Source organism: Mytilus edulis, chromosome 9 (genome assembly GCF_963676685.1).
Source record: "Mytilus edulis chromosome 9, xbMytEdul2.2, whole genome shotgun sequence".
Taxonomy (NCBI): domain Eukaryota; kingdom Metazoa; phylum Mollusca; class Bivalvia; order Mytilida; family Mytilidae; genus Mytilus; species Mytilus edulis.
This window is the reverse complement of record NC_092352.1, coordinates 8,202,058-8,221,960: the sequence shown is the minus strand read 5'-3', so window position 1 is coordinate 8,221,960 and position 19,903 is coordinate 8,202,058. Positions and strand designations below refer to the sequence as shown.

The following is a 19,903-nucleotide window of genomic DNA, read 5'->3' as shown; positions in this document are numbered from 1 at the left end:
AGCTAAAAAAAGACCAAAACTCAAAAACATAACTTTGACCACTGAACCATGAATATGAGGTCAAGGTCAGATGACAACTGCCAGCTAGACTTGTACACGTTACAATCATTCCATCCACCAAATATAGTAAAGCTATTGCATGCAGCATAAGAAAAACAGAACAATGTACAAAAACTTAACTATAACCACTGAACCATGAAAATGAGGTCAAGGTCAGATGACACCTGCCAGTTGATCATGTACACCTTACAGTCCTTCCATAGACTGAATATACTAGACCTATTGCTTATAGTATCTGAGATATGGACCTGACCACCAAACCTTAAACTTTTTCACTGATCCATGAAATGAGGTCAAGGTCAAGTGAAAACTGATTGACAGGCATGAGGACCTTCCAAGGTACACACATACCAAATATAGTTATCCGATAACTTATAGTAAGTGAGAATTTAACACTACAAAAAATCTTAACTTTTTTTCAAGTAGTCTCTGAACCATGAAAATGAGGTCAAGGACATTGGACATGTGACTGACAGAAACTTCTTAACATGAGGCATCCATATACAAAGTATGAAGCATCCAGGTCTTCCACCTTCTAAAATATAAAGCTTTTAAGAAGTTAGCTAACGCTAACCCCACCGCCACTGGATTACTATCCCTATGTCAAGTTTTCTGCAACAAAAGTTGCAGGCTCAACAAAAAATACTACGGTAACAATCCACTTGTTTTTTTTTAAACTACTAGCAAACAACACAATAGAAATGCAGGACATTTTAAAAGACTAAAGATTACTGGCCAAAATATTATGAAATCAAATAGAAACTTACGGAATTGACAGATGTATTTGTATGTAAACATTCCGTTATCACACATGTAATCATGCCACCGCCACCCATCCCCTCTCCTCATACAGGCACAGTCCTCAAAAGATATAAATCCAAAAGTTTTACTAGGTTGTCCGGAATCCCAGTAGTTGAAGGTCTGTCGTTGACCTTTAAAGAAAATAAATCATAATATATATAATTTACAAAGTTTTGATAGTGTAATGTACTTCGGATTCATTTATTTTCATAGGTACCAATATTCTTGTTTCATGGGTCCTAATATTCTTGTTTCATGGGTACCAATATTCTTGTTTCATGGGAACCAATATTCTTGTTTCATGGGAACCAATATTCGTGTTTCATGTGTACCAATATTCTTGTTTCATGGGTACCAATATTCTTGTTTCATGGGAACCAATATTCTCGTTTCATGGGAACCAATATTCGTGTTTCGTAGGTACCAATATTCTTGTTTCATGGGTACCAATATTCTTGTTTCATGGGAACCAATATTCGTGTTTCATGGGAACCAATATTCGTGTTTCATGTGTACAAATATTCGTGTTTCATGGGTACCAATATTCGTGTTTTATGTGTACAAATATTCATGTTTCATGGGTACCAATATTTGTGTTTCATGGGTACTAATATTCGTGGATATTTGATTTTGTGGTTTTGCTAGTCTGTGTATACATGCATAAGCCTGTGGAAAACTTATAGTTTGTTGAACATTCAAACTTGTGATTATTGTATACACATGAAATCAACTAAAACTGGTATCCAATGAGTGATAATAAAATATCTCAAACATTTTTTACACCTCAAAGAAGGATGAATATTTGCTAGAGAATGAATTATCATGACCCTATTGATTCTATAAATAACAGTTGCAAGTACATTTGTACATGTGTTACATTAATGAAGCTTTTTGTTAATTTAGCAAATAGTTCATTAAGGCCTTATATTTTGTTGAGTTGTTGATGATTTACATATACATGATATAAGGGACGACATCAAAAGTTCAATGTAGGATAAAAAATTTAATTCACATAGTTTTTTCACTGACCCCCCCCCCCCCCCCCCCCCCCCTCCTCTTAACTTAATTTGGGAAAAGTTGATTTACCAATAGGGATATATGTAAAAATCCATTTTAGATATACAAAACTTAACCCCCCCACCCCAAACTATTTGATTTAAGTTTTTTATCAAACTAATCAAACTAATAGATTTATTGATTTTCTTTGATTGTTTTTAATGATAGAAACATAAGTGTGTTTTTTTCAGCAAACCTGATATGCCTGAAGAGGACTTAATAAGTTGAGATTCAGCTTATCAATGTTGGATAGAATATAGATATATGATAATTTTGGGTCAAGGATATTTCAAATCACACAGAAGAGTGATACAAGCACAGGGAAGATTGATAAGAGCCACTTTTCAACCCAAACCTTAAGAATAACATGTACAGAAATTAGATTATTTAAAGGACCAACATGTTCACAAGGATGATATCTTATTTTATAAGTTAAAGATATTCCTTATAGTTTTACAGTGTCTCCTAAGTTTACTCTAGTATTTGTTGAAGCACCAGGCCATGACCTTATAAGACGAAGCTTGATATTATCTGATCATGTTGAAGAACTGTTGTTTTTAAGAAATGTCCAGATATGTTGTCAATCTACATGTGCATGTAATAAAAGTAGCAAACATGTATATCATGCATGACCTGAAATTGTTTTTATTGAAATACTATGATTTTAACATGTGTACCTGTAGTCCACCGCCATCCACCTGATCCTCTATTATGTAGTCCTATCCACACACCATTATTTCTCCACCGTAACTGATTATCCATTATTCCTTTTATAAATTGCATGGTGCCTTGGTCTGGTATATGCACTAAATCCCCACCCCATGCTTCACATCTATGGCGAGCATCTACCCAAGTTTTTTCATGGTTAATAAACACATAACAGACGTCTTTGTAAGTATAAACATTTCCATATTTACGTAAAGAATCCACGATGGGTTGACAACTTTCTGATGATACGTCAACTGTAATGGGAAAAAATATTTGTTAGCCTATAAATAACCAAAACAATCAAAATATTTCCATTTTAATCACATAGAAAATATCCCCAATTCAGTAGTGACTATTGAGGGATATATAGTTATGGGAGGTGTGACGATGCACTACAGACAAAAATTACACGGTGCAAAGTGTAAAAAATATAACAAACATGTATGCAAAATAGAAGAAAACTTATGTCAAATCTGAGGTTAATCATTCTTCTTTTCTTTTTGACTTCCATTGTAAAAATAACATGAAATATAAACCTACGACAATTATCTTTAAACAACTTTGAAGAATTGTTTGTTAGCAATGGTTAGTTCAAATTTGTTATATTATTGTTTTAATAGTGACTACAATGTATAATATGAGTTCAGCATATCTAGTTGAAACAGACCTTAGTGATATTTAAGATTCTGTGACACTCGATATGATGATGTCATGATAAATTTTGCACTGTGGCCTCAGACTTTACTCTAGTGATGTCTTATTTGAACCACTGTAATCATGGTAATATAATGTATTTATATATAACTACTGTCACTGCCAACTATATATTGACAGATTATGTTACTTCTTTATTTATATAATAGTTATAGTGAATTGTTAAAAGATGCTGGATGGTAAATTGTCTGGGACTTGCAATTGTAACAAACGAATTAAAATGTTAACAGCATAGTGTTTCATAAATTGTACATGTGCTGAACTAAATTAATCTTTTGCTGAACAATAAAAAATCAAAAAAAAAGTGGGCTAATTACCATTCTCTTTTTTGGAAACACACATACATGAAATGTACATGTAGATTAAAACTTTATAAAAGTTTTTTTGCTATTTCAATTAGGAAAACTTTCGAAATAAGATCAAAAGTGTACCTGGTAAAATTTTAGCACAAGTCCATTGTAAACATTGGTAAAATGATAAATATACGAGTATATATATAGCTTTATTTAGGTAAATTAAAAGTTAATTTGAACTTATAACTTTTTATGTGTAAATTAAAAGTTTATTTGAACTTATAGCTTTTAATGTGTAAATTACAAAAGAAAATGTATAAACCTTAGTACACTTGTTTATAAATACTTTCATCAAATTAATATATAATGTCACTACAATGCGTTGTAATAAAGATATATAGTAAATGACTTAATGTCATTTTTATAACAGCCCAATCTCTTTTTGGTAGTTTATCTTCGAATCGATGGAAATGTTGGGAGACAAAAAAAATTTAAAAAAAACTTTTTTCTTAATTTAATCAAGGACTTGTATAGTAAGTATTTGTATTACTATACAAATTCTTGATTTAATTGAACTCTTATTCATGATCATTTAGATTTGTACACCCCCCTTTTTCTAAACAGTTGAAAAACGTTATCATAGACCAAAATACAAGAGACAGGTTTATATGGGATTATAATTAAATTGAAAACTCAATAGTTATTACTTATGGAATCGACATGCGTAAATTATTGCAGCCTAGCACTGTCAAAAATACGTACTAAACAGCTAAACATGTAAAAGTCAAACATAAGCAATATACACGATATGTTCTTATAGTTACTTACCCGATTTATATAACATCACAAGAAGTATAAAAATATACTGTAAATATTCCATTGTTTCTAACTTCAACCTTCACAATGGTGATATAGTGAGTAGAAATATTAATATATTAATTGTAAACAGTCATGATGATTGGATAGGTTGTAACGGGTTTTCCAATGGCAAGGTTACTTATAGTCTATTTCAGGGAAACATGTCGACCGTCAATTTCCGAAAAAACTTTTCCGGGAAATACAAATACGGGAAAATAACTAGATCCCTCTCGGGTTCAAATTGAACTATTGAGTGACGGATACGTTATTAAACTTATCAAATATATATAAATACCTTATGTTTTAAATAACTTGACTATAACAGAGACATATATAACGTTTCTTACTTGACGTTTCTTTGTTGGTCGGTGTTTTCAAGGAGGTCCGCCTTTTATTAGTTTAAAACGTGGTGACGTCATATAAATAAAATGAAAACATTTTTGAAATTTTTAAACAGAGTTTACACGAAGCAACTGTACAAATCCTTGCACGGAGTAAAAGTCAATATTGGGAATTTAGTAGTTACTTTTGAAGTGTCAAATACCGGCGTTGGATTTACTTGATATAATTGCATAATAATAATAAATTCTTTATTTAAAGATGGTAACTCAATTAGAACTAGTCTAATTTCCATTGAGGCCCTCAAACAAAATACACGCATACAGTTAACATTCATACATTCATGATTAAAATACAATATATATTACTAGTACATGTATATAGACTATTATTCAAATATACAAATGGTAATAAATGGCAATATTTGATAAAGTTTTGTTAAAGGAAAACAAATTATTTGACTTGCATATAATTTTCAAGAATATGATTACAACAATGTTTCTTGAATAATTCCACACAAGGATTTGTATAGAAATCCTTGTTCCACATTACGACATTTTTTTTTTATTTCGAGTGGTAAATTATTCCATACTTTAGTTGCAGAATAATGATAAGATTTTTTATAAAAAAAAATTATTTGGTCGTTGAACAAAAAGATCATTATTAGAGACAGATCGTAAGTTGTGGTGTTGCACATCATCAATATTTAGCATTGATAAGTAATCAGGTGTACAACTAGTTCATTTACAATCTTATACATTAGAATTGATTGTTGGTATTTTATTCTTTTGGTAAAAGATAGCCATTTTAAAGATGAAAACATGAAATTAGATGAAATAGACACATCGCATTCCAGTATAATTCTTGCTACTCTTTTTTGAAGTTTTATGATGTTGCATGATTTTTTGATGTTTATACCAATTTTATCAAGTTTTGATTTGTACACTTTGCTTCACAAAAAATAACATACCTAACATCTGGAAACAGATATGTCAATATTATATGTTCCTGCTAACATGTAACTTATGATGATCTATGATGGAATAGACTGAACTGACGATTACATTTACAAGAATCGAGAAGACATATTCAGACTTTAGATTGTTACAAATAGTCAAATACCATGTATTTTAAATCGTTATATTTACAAACAAAAAAATGTTTTCCATTGAACAGTTCCTATGAAAAACGAGAAAAATAACTATGCAGAGAGCACTCTGAAATATTAATATTTGGATAGACAGCGGATATTGTTTATATTTACATTATTTCCCCATTAAATTAGAAGCAGCTAAGGTTAACATTTTTTTTTAAATTTAATATCGTGTATCAATTTCATCAAGCTTATCAAACTAATGAGACAACTCACAAGAGACCAAATGACACAAAAAATAACAACTATAGGTCACCGTACGGCCTTCAACAACCAACAAATCCCATACTGCATAGTCCGCATAGGCCCTTAAATGACAAATGCAATCAATTCAAACGAGAAAACTAATGCTTAGTGTGCCAATGTGTAGACTGATGAAGCGATGAAAGAGCAAATTGTGGCTCTTCTTAGTCATAGGTTACAAATGATATTTTTTTTTGCCAATAGATTTCCATCTCCACGGTCTTATAATTTGATTTGTCTAATATTGTATAATAATTTATAAAAACACTTTAAAATGAAAAGACATAAAATTGATTTAGATGTAAATAGAAAATGACAAGCAAATTGAAATTACAAAATGTGAATAAGTACCAAAGTTAGACAACATGGACAACTAGCAAAAGAACTTGTGAGGTAATAAATTCCTGCATATTGTGACATTTCTCACAGTAAAAATAAACAGAATTTCGAAAGTAATTTAAAAACACGTGAAAACGTTCCTGCTATATATGCAGCAACATCTCCCATTCACAAGTACATAGGTTATGTCCTTGAAGCCTAAAAAGTGAGAGAAAAAAAAATAATCAAAGAACACGGCAGCTCTAGAGGTAAAAGGATCAAGATGGCCGCTGAGCTGATAACACTGTGAAAAGTCAGCTCCCAATTTTTGCAATATTTTCAGCAGTTTAAATGTCTGAAATGGATTAATTTTATGGCCAAGAAGAAGTTTTTGAAGTGATGCATCCATTGATATGCTTTTTGTGTGATATATTTCAAGAAAATAGGAAATATTAGACATTTTCAAGGATTTTATTGTGTAAACTTGAATGTTTGAATTTATCTACAATAGACTTATATAATTATATTGTGTACAATATGCCTGGAGGTAGTAACCCTTCAAATAGACTTTCAAGTCAATCAGCAGATAAACAGAAACAGGTAAAAACTGTTCAGTCTCTATTAACAGCTAAGAAAGATAAAGATAATAGTAAACAACCCACAAAGAGAACTCGCTCAGATGTGTCAACAGATTCTAATACAAGTATGGATTTATCAGGGATAATTAATTTTCAAAAAGATCTAGATGAAATCAAGTTTAGCCTCAGGGATGTTACAACAAAAGATGATCTGAATGAAGTAACAAAAGACCTTGTCAAAACAGCTGACCTTGAGAATATGGTTACTGGTATTGTGAAAAAACTTTTTAGTAAATTTGAATCCACTTTAGATAAAAAGATGAATGAGAGATTGAATAAAATCCAAACAGACATGCAAGAAAAGGTGGAGGCCTTATCAATTGAAAATGAACATTTGAGAAGGAAGATAGATCAAAATGAAGCCAAAACAATATCAATTAAAAAAGAACTGTCTGAAACAACAGAAATTGCTAAAGTAACAAATATAAGCAGTAACTACAATGAACAATACTCCAGAAAGAATAACATAAAGGTACATGTATATAATTTTCCCTGGAAAGAGCAGCAAGATCTCCGTCAAGATTTTATACAAATGGTAAAGTCTGACTTAAATATAACACTGCATGACCGAGATATTGTAGCCATTCATCGTTTACCTGCACAGCGAGAACCACGACCACTAATCGTAAGGTGTTTTAATACTGACGTAAAGAGGAGCATAATGAGAAAAAGAAAAGAACTAAGAAACAAAGTAAAATTTGTAGATGATGTTACCACCAGAAATATGGCTCTTATAAAAAGACTAGAAGATAGTGGAAGGTTTGATCAGGTGTGGTATTTCAACTGTGGCATTTATGGCAGAACTGATAATGGTCTCCAAATGAAATATGGGTTGTATGATGACATCAACAGAAGACTGAGAGAAGGGAAGTAACTCTGACTTTTTGGAAGTTAAGAAATATACATGTATTTGTTGATTTAGACTACTCAATACTGAAAGAAGGGAGATAATTCTAGCTACCTTTTAAAAAAACAATTATTACTTAAAGCTTGTATATTATTTTTGAAATTGCTTTGATCTGATTATATATTATGTCAAACAAAATAAGATTTATTAAGATAGTTGAATGAATATTTAACTAAACAGAGAAAAATATTGCAAAAATTGAAACTGCATCATTACATTGTATGCAGAAAACAGGAAGAATGCCTGTTGTCTTGATACTGTTTATAATTTTTTATCTCATAGTATCACTTTTTCAAATTATTTTTTTTCCTTTTTTGTTTTTTTTGTTAAAACAAGATACTTTTTCAGTACAAATAACCCATCTGATGAATATTATACAATTATGGCCCGTTGAAGAGGTGAATATCCAAAATTGTCAACACGAGAAGGTTATTTCATTGAGGGCGCAGCCCGAAGTGAAATAACTTTTAAGGGTTGACAATTTTGGATATTCATCGACTCTAAGGGGCCACAATTGCTTTATTATACCGAACTAACATTGGAAAGGCCTTTCGAACACTTCTTTAGACTTTACACAACAGTCAACACAAACACACAAGCTCAAAATACCTTTACGGCTTTGTGTTCTAGAATTTCTCGAATGTACAACAAAGGTAGAATCTTTTTGTAAAATATTGATGGCCCTGAAAAGGACCGTTTATAAGAGACACGGCTGCTGGCACTCTTTTCTTGACCAATGCCTTATTTCCATTTCTCTCGGTGGGCTTCCAGTGTAACGTGCACGCTGCCATTTTGTTTATTTACGTCTGTGACGTCATTTTCATGGGAGGTAACTCAAGTACAAATCAACAAACTGAAAAGGTTATTCACCGGTGAATAATAGGGTTATTCACCGCTGGTGCAAATTTTTAGGGTTATTCGTCCTTCCTTGCAATTGAATGAAAAACAACTGAATTATTCCATGTCACGTGATAACGTTTCACCCAATAGAATTGTTTAAAATATATGTAAGGTATAATAATGCTTTTAATTTATTGTATTCTTTTTGGACTTCACAACTTTTTCTACTCATGATTGAATGGGTTCTTTAAAGATAATATGAGGCAGGCATTACCTGTTAAAGGGGACGAATTTTGTTTAAATTAATTTGTTTGTAACTTAATATTTGTTAAAAAAAAAAAAAAAAACGGAAATACCGTAAAGTTTTTTTTTTTTTTTATTGAATTATTTTCTGTATAGGCATGCATAACCTGTGAATGGGGACGAAGTCTGTATGTATTATTTTTTAAATTCAATCACGTTGATAAAAGAAACCGAAATACCGTACATAACGTTCCCGATTTTGATTCTGTTGTTAGGGAATTAGCTGTGACGTTCTTTTAGTTATGACGTCATATTCGATGTAAACAAAAGAAACTCTTTCATCAGGTAACGTTTTTTCATATCAAACAATTATTAAAATTGAATTTGTATTGAGATCCAATCTTATATTTTACTAGACTGATAAATATAAATTTTTTCAAAGTCTCATGCAAACAAGACAGATATCTGCGCAAAAGCGGAGAAAACCGGAACAGGAAGTAGATCTGAAAAAAAAGTTAACGATTTTGAGTTCAATTAGTAGAATGAAAAATTCGGGAAATTTTCCCGATTTTTTTTTTTTCTTTTTTTTTTTTTTATTGATTTTTCTACCGTAATTGGGGACTTCGTCCCCATATAAAAAGATTCATAATTGTCAATGGCATTTGTTAGCAAGTACTAAACTATCCCCACAAAAGTTCCCGTAAATTTTTACGTCGTCATAAAAAATATCTGACCTCAGAATGGAAAAGTAAACAACCGATACCGGATATACCGGAAGAAACTTGCACGAGAGGCACTATTATGAGTTTTGTGCACGAGATGCCCCTGATATGGGTTATCAGCCCGGGTTGGAAATTATGGCTTGTGTACTTCCGCTCATTACACATATAAGTGCTAAGTATATGATAAATCAGATTAATATGAGGCAGGCATAACCTGTAAATGGGGACGAAGTCTGTATGAATTATTTTTTTGTAACTTAAATATTTGTTAAAAAAAAAGAAACGGAAATACCGTAACGTTTCCGATTTTGGTTCTGTTGTTAGGGATTTTAGTTGTGACGTTATTTAAATTATGACGTCATATGCAATGTAAACAAAAAAACTCTATCATCAGGTAACGTTTTTTCGTATCAAGGAATTATTAAAAATGAAATTGGTATTGCGCGTTCCTTCCTATTTTATACTAGACTGATAAATATATATTTTACTCAAAGTTTCATACAAACGAGACCGGAAAAAGGAAGTACTTTGTACATTTCTGCGCAGGTCCGGGATTTCAAAACATGACATAAAAAAAATTGAACGATTTTGAGTTCATTAGTACAATGAAAAATTCGGGAAATTTTCCCGAATTTTTTTTTTTATTGAATTTTCTACTGTTATTGGGGACTTCGTCCCCATATTATCAGTTAACTGTCAAGGTATAGGTGACATTGAAAAGAGAAGAGATGTATTTAATTTCCTTAAGTCTAAAACATGCAACATCTATTGTATTCAAGATACACATTTCACAAATGAAATTGAAATGAATATTAAGACCATGTGGGGCTATGAGTGTTATTTTTCATCTTTCTCCTCAAACTCTAGAGGAGTTGCTATAATGTTTAATAATAATTTTGAATTTAGAGTATTAAAAGAGAAGAAAGATGTAAATGGTAATTATCTAGCATTAGATATTGTTATAGATAAGGAGAGGGTAACACTTCTATCATTGTATGGTCCTAATGCAGATAATCTTAATTTTTACCATCTTATTATGTGTATTATAGAAGATTTTGGAAATGAAAACTTTATAATATGTGGTGATTTTAACCTTGTATTGAATCCTCATATAGACTATTGTAACTATTTACATATTAATAACCCTAGTGCTAGAGATAAAATCTTAGAAATCATAGATCAATGGAACCTTATAGATCCTTTTAGGGAACTTTTCCCAGACTTGCGTAGATATACATGGAGAGAAAAAAGAAGCCCTTTAAACAGGCTAGATTGGATTTCTTTCTTTTTACAGATAATATGTTAACAAATTTACTAAATTGTAAAATTGAACCTAGCTATCGCTCAGATCATTCTTTTGTAATTTTAGAGCTACAATTTAACCCATTTATAAGAGGTAAAGGACTGTGGAAATTCAATAATTCCTTATTATATGATCAAGAATATGTAAATATTGTTAAAGATAAAATAATTGATGTCAAGAAACAATATTGTGCACATGTTTATGATTTGGAACATATTGATGAAATTTGTGATGAAAATTTACAACTCACTATAAACAAGCAATTATTTCTTGAGACTTGATTTGGAACATATTGATGAAATTTGTGATGAAAATTTACAACTCACTATAAACAAGCAATTATTTCTTGAGACTTTATTGATGGAAATCAGAGGAAAAACTATTTCATATGCAAGTTTTAAGAAAAAAGAAAAGGATAAAAAGGTTCTTAATTTACAAAGGGAAATTGATTCATTAGAAGCAAATTTTAAGGAAGAATTAATAAATCAATTAAAAGATAAAAAACAAGAACTGGAGGATATAAGGAAAGAAAAGATGAAGGGTAAATTAATACGTTCAAGGGTAAAATGGATTGAAGAAGGAGAAAAGCCAACTAAATATTTTTGTGGTCTTGAGTCAAAAAATTTTACTAGTAAAATTATACCAAAAGTCGAAACAGAAGATGGAAGGATTATAACAAAGCAATATGATATTTTAAAAGAAACAAAAGTATTTTATGAAACATTATATAAAAATAGAGATAGTGATAATGGCTGTAAAATTAAACAGTTAGAAAATGATTTAAAAAATTTAAATTTTGAAAAATTGACAGAGGATGAAAAAATTAATTTAGAAGGGGAGATAACTATAGCTGAGGCAGGTTTAACATTACATAAAATGAAAAATAATAAATCTCCTGGATCTGACGGTTTTTCGACTGAGTTTTTTAAATTTTTTTGGAAAGATTTAAAATATTTTATTGTAGAATCTCTAAATTATGGATTTCACATTGGATCATTATCAGTCACTCAAAAACAAGGTATCATCACATGTTTGCCAAAGGATAACAAGCCACGCCATTTTCTGAAGAACTGGCGCACCATTTCGTTATTAAATACAGTTTATAAAATTGGGTCAGGGGTGATCGCAAATAGATTTAAAAAAGTTTTAGATAAACTTATCAATTTAGATCAAACTGGCTTTATAAGTGGGCGTTATATGGGGGATAATATCCGACTTATATATGATATTTTGCAGTATACTTAAGAAAAAGATATACCTGGTTTATTACTGTTGATAGACTTTGAAAAAGCTTTTGATACAGTATCCTGGGATTTTCTTTTAGCAGTTCTGACTTTTTTCAATTTTGGGGATTCCATAATCAATTGGATAAAAGTACTTTACAATAGTATTAGCTCTGCAGTCATTCAGGGTGGAAATTTATCAGAGTTCTTTGGTATTGGACGAGGCTGTAGACAGGGGGACCCATTATCACCGTACCTTTTCATATTATGTGCAGAGATTTTGGCAATAAAGGTTAGAGGTAATACGAAAATACAGGGTATAGAAATCTCTCAAGTTGAACATAAACTATCTCAGTTTGCAGATGACACTTCACTGATTTTAGATGGAAGTGAAGAATCTATGGAAGAAGCTTTATTAGAGCTAGATTGGTATGCAAAACTTTCTGGACTAAGGATAAATTTTACAAAAACTCAAGTAGTATGGATTGGAAGTAAAAAATACAGTAGAGAAATGTTATGCCAGAACAGAGATTTATCATGGGGGTCAACTTCTTTTAGGCTGTTAGGGATAAACTTTGATATTGATCTTGATAAAATTTTAAACTTAAATTATACTGATAGGTATCTTCAGATAAAAAATTTGATTAATACATGGTCTAAAAGAAACTTAACAGTTATTGGTAAAATATCTGTGGTTAAAACTCTTATTCTTCCAATATTTAATCATCTTTTTTTAACATTACCAAACCCAAATGCTGAGATGATTAAGAAAATTAATGATGCTATTTATTATTTTTTATGGAACTCACCAGTTCATAGAGTTAAAAAAGAAGTGTTACACATGGATTATAAGAATGGTGGTTTAAAGATGATAAATATTCATCTATTTATGATAGCTTTAAAATGTACATGGATAAGAAAATTGTTTAGTTCTAACTGTAAATGGTTAAATATTTTATTTACAAATATAGATAAAGAAAAATTGTTCAAACTAGGAAATAGTTACACAACAAATACTATTTCAAATGTCAAAAACAAATTTTGGATTGATGTATTTAAAGCATGGCAATATTTTGTAGATAAAGATATAAATTCTACATGGGAATATTTTCTTGCTAGTCCATTATGGATGAATAAGAATATAAATATCAACCAGAAACATGCATGTATTTTATAGAAGTTGGTATAATAAAGGTATATATATTGTTTTTGTAAATGATGTGATTAGTAATAGTGGAAATTTTCTCTCCTATGGGGAAATAAAAGACAAATTTGATATTTCTGGGAATATAATGATGTATAATAGTATCATTTCAGCATTAAATAAGACTAAGAAGCTGTATTCAAGGGGAGATAATAAGCTCACAGAACCTTTTATTCCCTCTTTTGTTCAAACCATTTTAAAAAGAAAAAAGGGAACTAAAGATATATATTGGATGTTTATACCTAAAGTGGTTCCTAATGGGGAGAAAAAGTGGAATGAAATTTTGGAACTTAATGACTTGGAATGGAGAGAAATTTTCAAACTTCCTTTTGTAGTTTCTAAAAACACAAAATTACAATGGTTACAGTTTAGAGTAAATCATAGAATATTAGCTACAAACAAATTTTTGTGTAAAATTAATGTCATAAATAGTCAGCTATGTAATTTTTGTAAGGAAGAAATAGAAACTATAGAACATGTACTATGGAATTGTGAAAATGTCCAGAATTTATTAGAAGAAATAGATATATGGTTTTTATCTAATGGTATAAGTATTTCATTCACCAAAAAGAATTTTTTGTTTGGTGATGTCTCACATGTCTACAAGGGTGAAATTTCAAACCTGATTTTTCTGTGTCTTAAACAATATATTTATAATACAAGATATTTCCAGAAAGTTTTATCAATTCATGCTGTGAAGAAAGTTCTAAAAGATCTTTATAATTTAGAGAAGTGTATAGCAGTAAGAAACAATAAGCTTGAGAGTTTCAATAAATTGTGGATTCAATTTACTCATTTGTTCGATTGTAATTAAAGTCCTTTTATAATTCATATGTGAAAAATATGATAGATTGTTAATTTGTGAACTAACAAAAAAGTTACATCAAAAATATTCATCAGAACATTATATTTATATTTATTTTATTTTTTTTCTGTGTTAATTTTTTTTTTTTTTTTTTTTTTTTTTCTTTTGTATTATTTTAAATTTTATTTAACTTATTTTTCCTCAAAATTTCCATTCTTAAAAAAACTATAAAAACTTAGAATATCTGTATGTTTGTTAAACAATTATTCTAATATGATGAATACATTTATTTGTGGTCCTTATTTTTGAACTTTTATTATGTTATTTTTTAATGCAAATAAAAAATGCGATATTATATTGTAACTACAGCTGATATATTTTTTTGTAAAATGAACTAACAAATACTTACACATATATATTTGCATGATCTATTACTAACATTAACGAGGCCGGGATAAGGTACCGGTATTCGATGTTTTCATTACTAACAAATGTACAGATTTCAATAAAAAATGAAAATTAAAAAAAAAAAAAAGAACACGGCAGCTCTAGAAGAAAAAATCATATTGATTCCCTTGATTTTTTTAGTTTTCAAAAAATAACAACCCTACAAAAGCCTGCATGTGTTCCTCAGCAAAGAAAAAAGATGTTCCATATATTCTTTCAATAAAGCACACTGTCATTCTGTTATTTGATATGGTAAAAAGACTGACTCGCGTTCAACAAAATAGAACCAAGAAACCCACCAAATGCACTTTTACAATATTTCAGTATTCACTGGATATACTGGAAACATCAATTTTTTTTCTTTTCATTTTTTTTGGTGTAATTTAGCATACAAGGCAGAGAATGATACTACTCATACCTTGACTTAAATCTAGAAATTGACCTGAGGGTCGGTTGAAAACAAAACTTTACGACAAAAGAGATGATTTCAGCTTCCCAATTGTGAAAACTTTCCATTTCTATGTAGTAACATTCCTGAGGCGCCCACAAACGGAGTATATATCTCCCAATTGATACAATATTCCCGGGATTGTATTTTCTATCATGATTTCCTTTAAAGAGGGTTGCTGCTCACAGGGAAGCTATTAAACCAAGAGTTCCAAATGGTGAAGTTGAAGTTATTTTACAGACGCCATCATGAGTTGGTTGACCGTTATGGAATAACTGTTTCACAGATGATATCAGATATGTTCCTTATGTCGTAATTATAATCCACTTCCCTTTTCAACATTAATGTGACCTACAGAATTATTTACCAGGTTTGTTATTACATATGCATGAGCAACACGACTGGTGCCAGATGTTGAACAGGACCTGCTTACCCTTCTGGAGCACCTGTGATCACCCCCAGTTTTTGGTGGGGTTTCTGTGTTGTGTCTTGTGTACTATTTGCCTGTTTGTTTTTTTATTTTTAAGCCATGACGTTGCCAGTTTATTTTTGATCTATGAGTTTGACTGTCCCTTTGGTATCTTTCTCCCCTCTTTTAAAGAAGATATAACAAGTTAGTGAAGATATTATTTTCAACTATGTTATTTACAAAATGGTTACTTTGAGAGTATTGGAACTTTTATTTGTAGAATAGGCCATGTGATGGACTGAAAGCTTTATCTCTCCAAAAATGAACACATCAGTTTACACTTGCAAATGATAGTGTTGACTATTGCATCTAGCTGCAATATGGATAAAGCTAGTTGTTATATACTTTATACTAATCAGTGCATTTACATTATAGAATGTCCATATGTTTGGAAGAGAGAAATTTGAAAATATTGATTTAATACTCAAATTGAGCAACTGAGTAACTCAATGCGTGACACTTGGTCTTGTGAACAACAGTGAACTGCTTACTGTTTCAGAACATCAATTTATATCAGGTTTTAGGTAGGATTTATGTTGCTTAATCGTTGGTTTTCCGTGTTGAGTTTTATGGACTATTATCCATTTTTTTTTTTACTTTTCTATTTACCCTAGTGTTGTTTATCTTTCCTTGAGTTGTATTTTTTTATTGTTCCCTTCATATGATCTTACTTGTAATTCTTACATAAGAAACCCTTTTTCTTATGCTAGTTATAATTAAATGCAACTTGTGAATTTAACTTAGCTCAAATTTCTATGTGGTACAGTAATAAAAGCCTTGCTCCATTTCTTAGTTTTTATTTGTCTACTTGCATCCCATACATCTGAGTGAACTTGAAATCAATGTTACTACTAGTAGGTCTGCTTCATACCTTGATATTTTCATCAGTATTGATGACTTCACACTAAAATCTATGACAAACATGGTTATTTCAACTTCTCAATTATCAATTTCCTGGTTCTAAGCAGTAACATACCCTCTGCTCTGTCATATGGTGTTTACATATCTCAAGTTATATATTATGCTCATGAATGTTCACACAATACATAGATATAGGAAGATGTGGCATGAGTGCCAATGAGACATTCTCCACTCAAGTCATAATTTGTAAAATTATATCTATTTCAAGATTACCTGTGATAATATGTACATCATTTTTGTGGTGTTGATCTATTCATGTGACGCACAGTTTGTGTTGTCATATGCTGTCATTATTTTTTTGGTAGATATCAGTTGTTATTCTGGAGTTTACATGTTGTAATGTTCCATATCATTCATTTATGTATTTCTCTGTGTTGAGTGTTCTTGCGTTTGTTTGTACTGTATTCCTGGCACGTAGTGTTGTCATTTTGGTGGTATTTTTTAACATAGGCATATAAGCAGAAGGTTTGGCTAGCCATAAAAACAGGTTTAACCCACAAATTTTTTCTTAAAATGTCCTGTACCAAGAATATGGCAGTTGTTATCAAATGTTCAGGGTTTTTTTGCAATTCATTTTTTCTGTTAATATTCCATTGTTTTCCTCTAATAGTTGATGTGTTTTCCTGGAATATAGCTTGTAACTCTAATTTGTTTTGGCTCAAGCTCTTAATCGATTAATGACATTTGCATAGCAGTATACTACTGTTGCCTTTGTTTATCTATATATATATTTTCAAGTACTTTCCCTAAATTGATACAAGCTGTAATATTAATAGTAGTAAAACACACAATTTTAGAACCATTTATAAGGCAAAGAAAAATAAACAGAAATAATCGGATACTTTAACAAACTGGATTTCATATATAACAGATGCATATAATAACTTCAACAAATTAATGTATATTATTGCTATAAACTGTTAAAGCTCAACAAAATAAAATAAAAAAATATAGAAAATGTAACAGAAAATAAATGTAAATATCTAGATATATTATAGAAATTAATATTCTTATTCATGGAATCTTTGAACAACCTGGTAAATAACAAATAAAATAATTTAAAACACTGCCAAAGAATATTGTAACATAAAAATAGTAATTTCGGTATAAAACTTCAGTGTCAAAAGTATATACCTGTATTCTATATTTGAACACCTTTCACGACACTGTATTTCAAAAACATTTTAAACTTTCTAGATAAAATATTCATAAAGAGTTCTGTAGCACCTTGGTCTGCCACTTCTAACTTCTGTTCTGATAGTAAGAGTGTAATGGTGACTGTCAGAAACAAGTATAAGTGAATTCATTGATTTGTTATATTTCAAGAAGATTGTTATATTTCAAGAAGATTGTCATATCAATTCCAAGTTTTAAAATCTTTTACCACAACCCATACCTAAATGTTGACTGCCAAAGAAAAGAGAACAAAAATCCTTTTATATCGAAAAAATGCTCCCCCCCCCAAAAAAAAAAAAACTTGTGTGAAAATTTCCTAGTTTGAAAAATGTTATTAATGCTGTATAAACTCTAGCCTTAGATTGTTCCTAAATCTAAACTTAGAAATAAGTCCTTTTATCAGAAAAATATTAATAATTTGAAAATGAAGAAGCTTCTGTCCCAGTATTATTAAAATCCTAGAAATGTTGAAAAAGTTATTGAAATCTAATTCTAAAATTTGCTTTGAAGTTTAAACATTATGTCACATTTAGGAATGATTATGAATGCCTAAATAACAAAATCAATGAAATGATTTTCCTTTATTTTTTTAGATTTCTTCTACAAATCTTTGAGTAGAAAATTCTTAACCGAAACATTAAAGCTATCATGGTACCTTTCTGATACAAGTTTAATTCATTTTGGATATGGATTTCCTTAAATGGATTATTTTACAGATAAAATTTAGTATATTGTATCAAAATTGCCTAGAACAGCAATATACATCATTAAATAACACTAGAACACACCCGTGATATCGCGGGTCCGTGACTGATATATAACTATGCGTATGCCTTATTTTAGTATTGGTATTGTCATCTGATAAAGTCATGCCGATTATAACATGTATAAGGTGCACAGTTTTCTCTGCTTTCAAAATCTTTCTGTTTAAACCCGTCGACCTGGAACCTTCAATTATTGGTAATATCAATATTAATTTGGAAAACAAAAGGGCCTGGAATGGAGTTTTTTTTTACTCAACAGTATACAGCAAAATTCTAAATACACTTTTTGGTGGTGCGCCTGTCAGATGCGGAACGTACAAATAAGGTAATAGGTAACAGGTGAATATACTATTGGTATCGGTGTCGGACTCGATCCGGAACTTCTTAATTATTGGCAATATTAATTACGTGGAAAACAAATGGGCCTAGAGTGGTGTAATTTTTAATCAACACCATTGTACTATATTAGTTATATATAAAGCTGAATTCTTTGATTCATCGGTTTTACGTGATGACGGCTGACAAATTGGACCTCGTAATTTTAGTATTATAGATATGAACTATTATATCTGAATGACTATATCTATGGATGCAAATTTATATAAATTATTAAGCATACATTCTCCTACAAAATTGCACACATTCATACACATTTGCAATATTTTAAACATTTGATAGTTTCTTTGAATAACAAACTTAACAGAGAAAAGAATGGAAAATTGAGTTTTAAAAAACTAATCTATTTGCGTAGAAAATAAAATACTGAACCTTTGTACAGCGTTTGATCGGCAATGCCTTAGGCATCGTTAGTCTTGAAAGGGTTAATGGAAACTTCAGTAGAAAGGTTTCTTAATTTTTAAACATCTCTTACTTTTATTACCTATATATAAATGAGTCAAAATATATTTTTCCTTAAAAAAATAATTATAAATAATTGTATCTTGAAATGTCTCAATATTTGATATATTATATATAAGTTTAACATGTTTAATCAAGGTTTTTCTCAATAACATTATATTTAATTGTAGCATTGATACAAAATTCATAGAGCCTGTCAGCAAAATGTATAGACTCAACTTCCATAGTATATGATAGAGGGAAGACATTTTTAAGAAGTAATACGCCATGTTAGCAAGTTAGATTAGAAATGGGGTACCTTCACTTAGACATCTTTTTAAAATTACATTTTCATATCCAATAATCACACATTGTATAACAAAATATATAATAATAAATGACTAATATATCCA

The 19,903-nt window shown here is 30.2% G+C and overlaps 1 protein-coding gene across 2 annotated transcripts in view; it reads right to left on the bottom strand.

The window, feature by feature from the left end:
* The window catches only part of LOC139487583 (uncharacterized), a 28,488-nt gene extending 23,855 nt beyond the window's left edge, over positions 1-4,633 (bottom strand). Inside the window, exons 1-3 of one of the 2 annotated variants that reach the window (XM_071272479.1) lie at positions 4,461-4,633; positions 2,595-2,879; positions 828-992 (exon numbers count right to left, since the gene is read on the bottom strand). In XM_071272479.1, coding sequence (XP_071128580.1) covers positions 828-992; positions 2,595-2,879; positions 4,461-4,512 — 502 coding nt within the window. In that variant the 5' untranslated portion in view covers positions 4,513-4,633. The remainder of the gene's footprint in view (positions 1-827; positions 993-2,594; positions 2,880-4,460) is intronic. The other variant, XM_071272480.1, reaches the window with a different exon arrangement.
* Between the last annotated feature and the right edge of the window lie 15,270 nt (positions 4,634-19,903).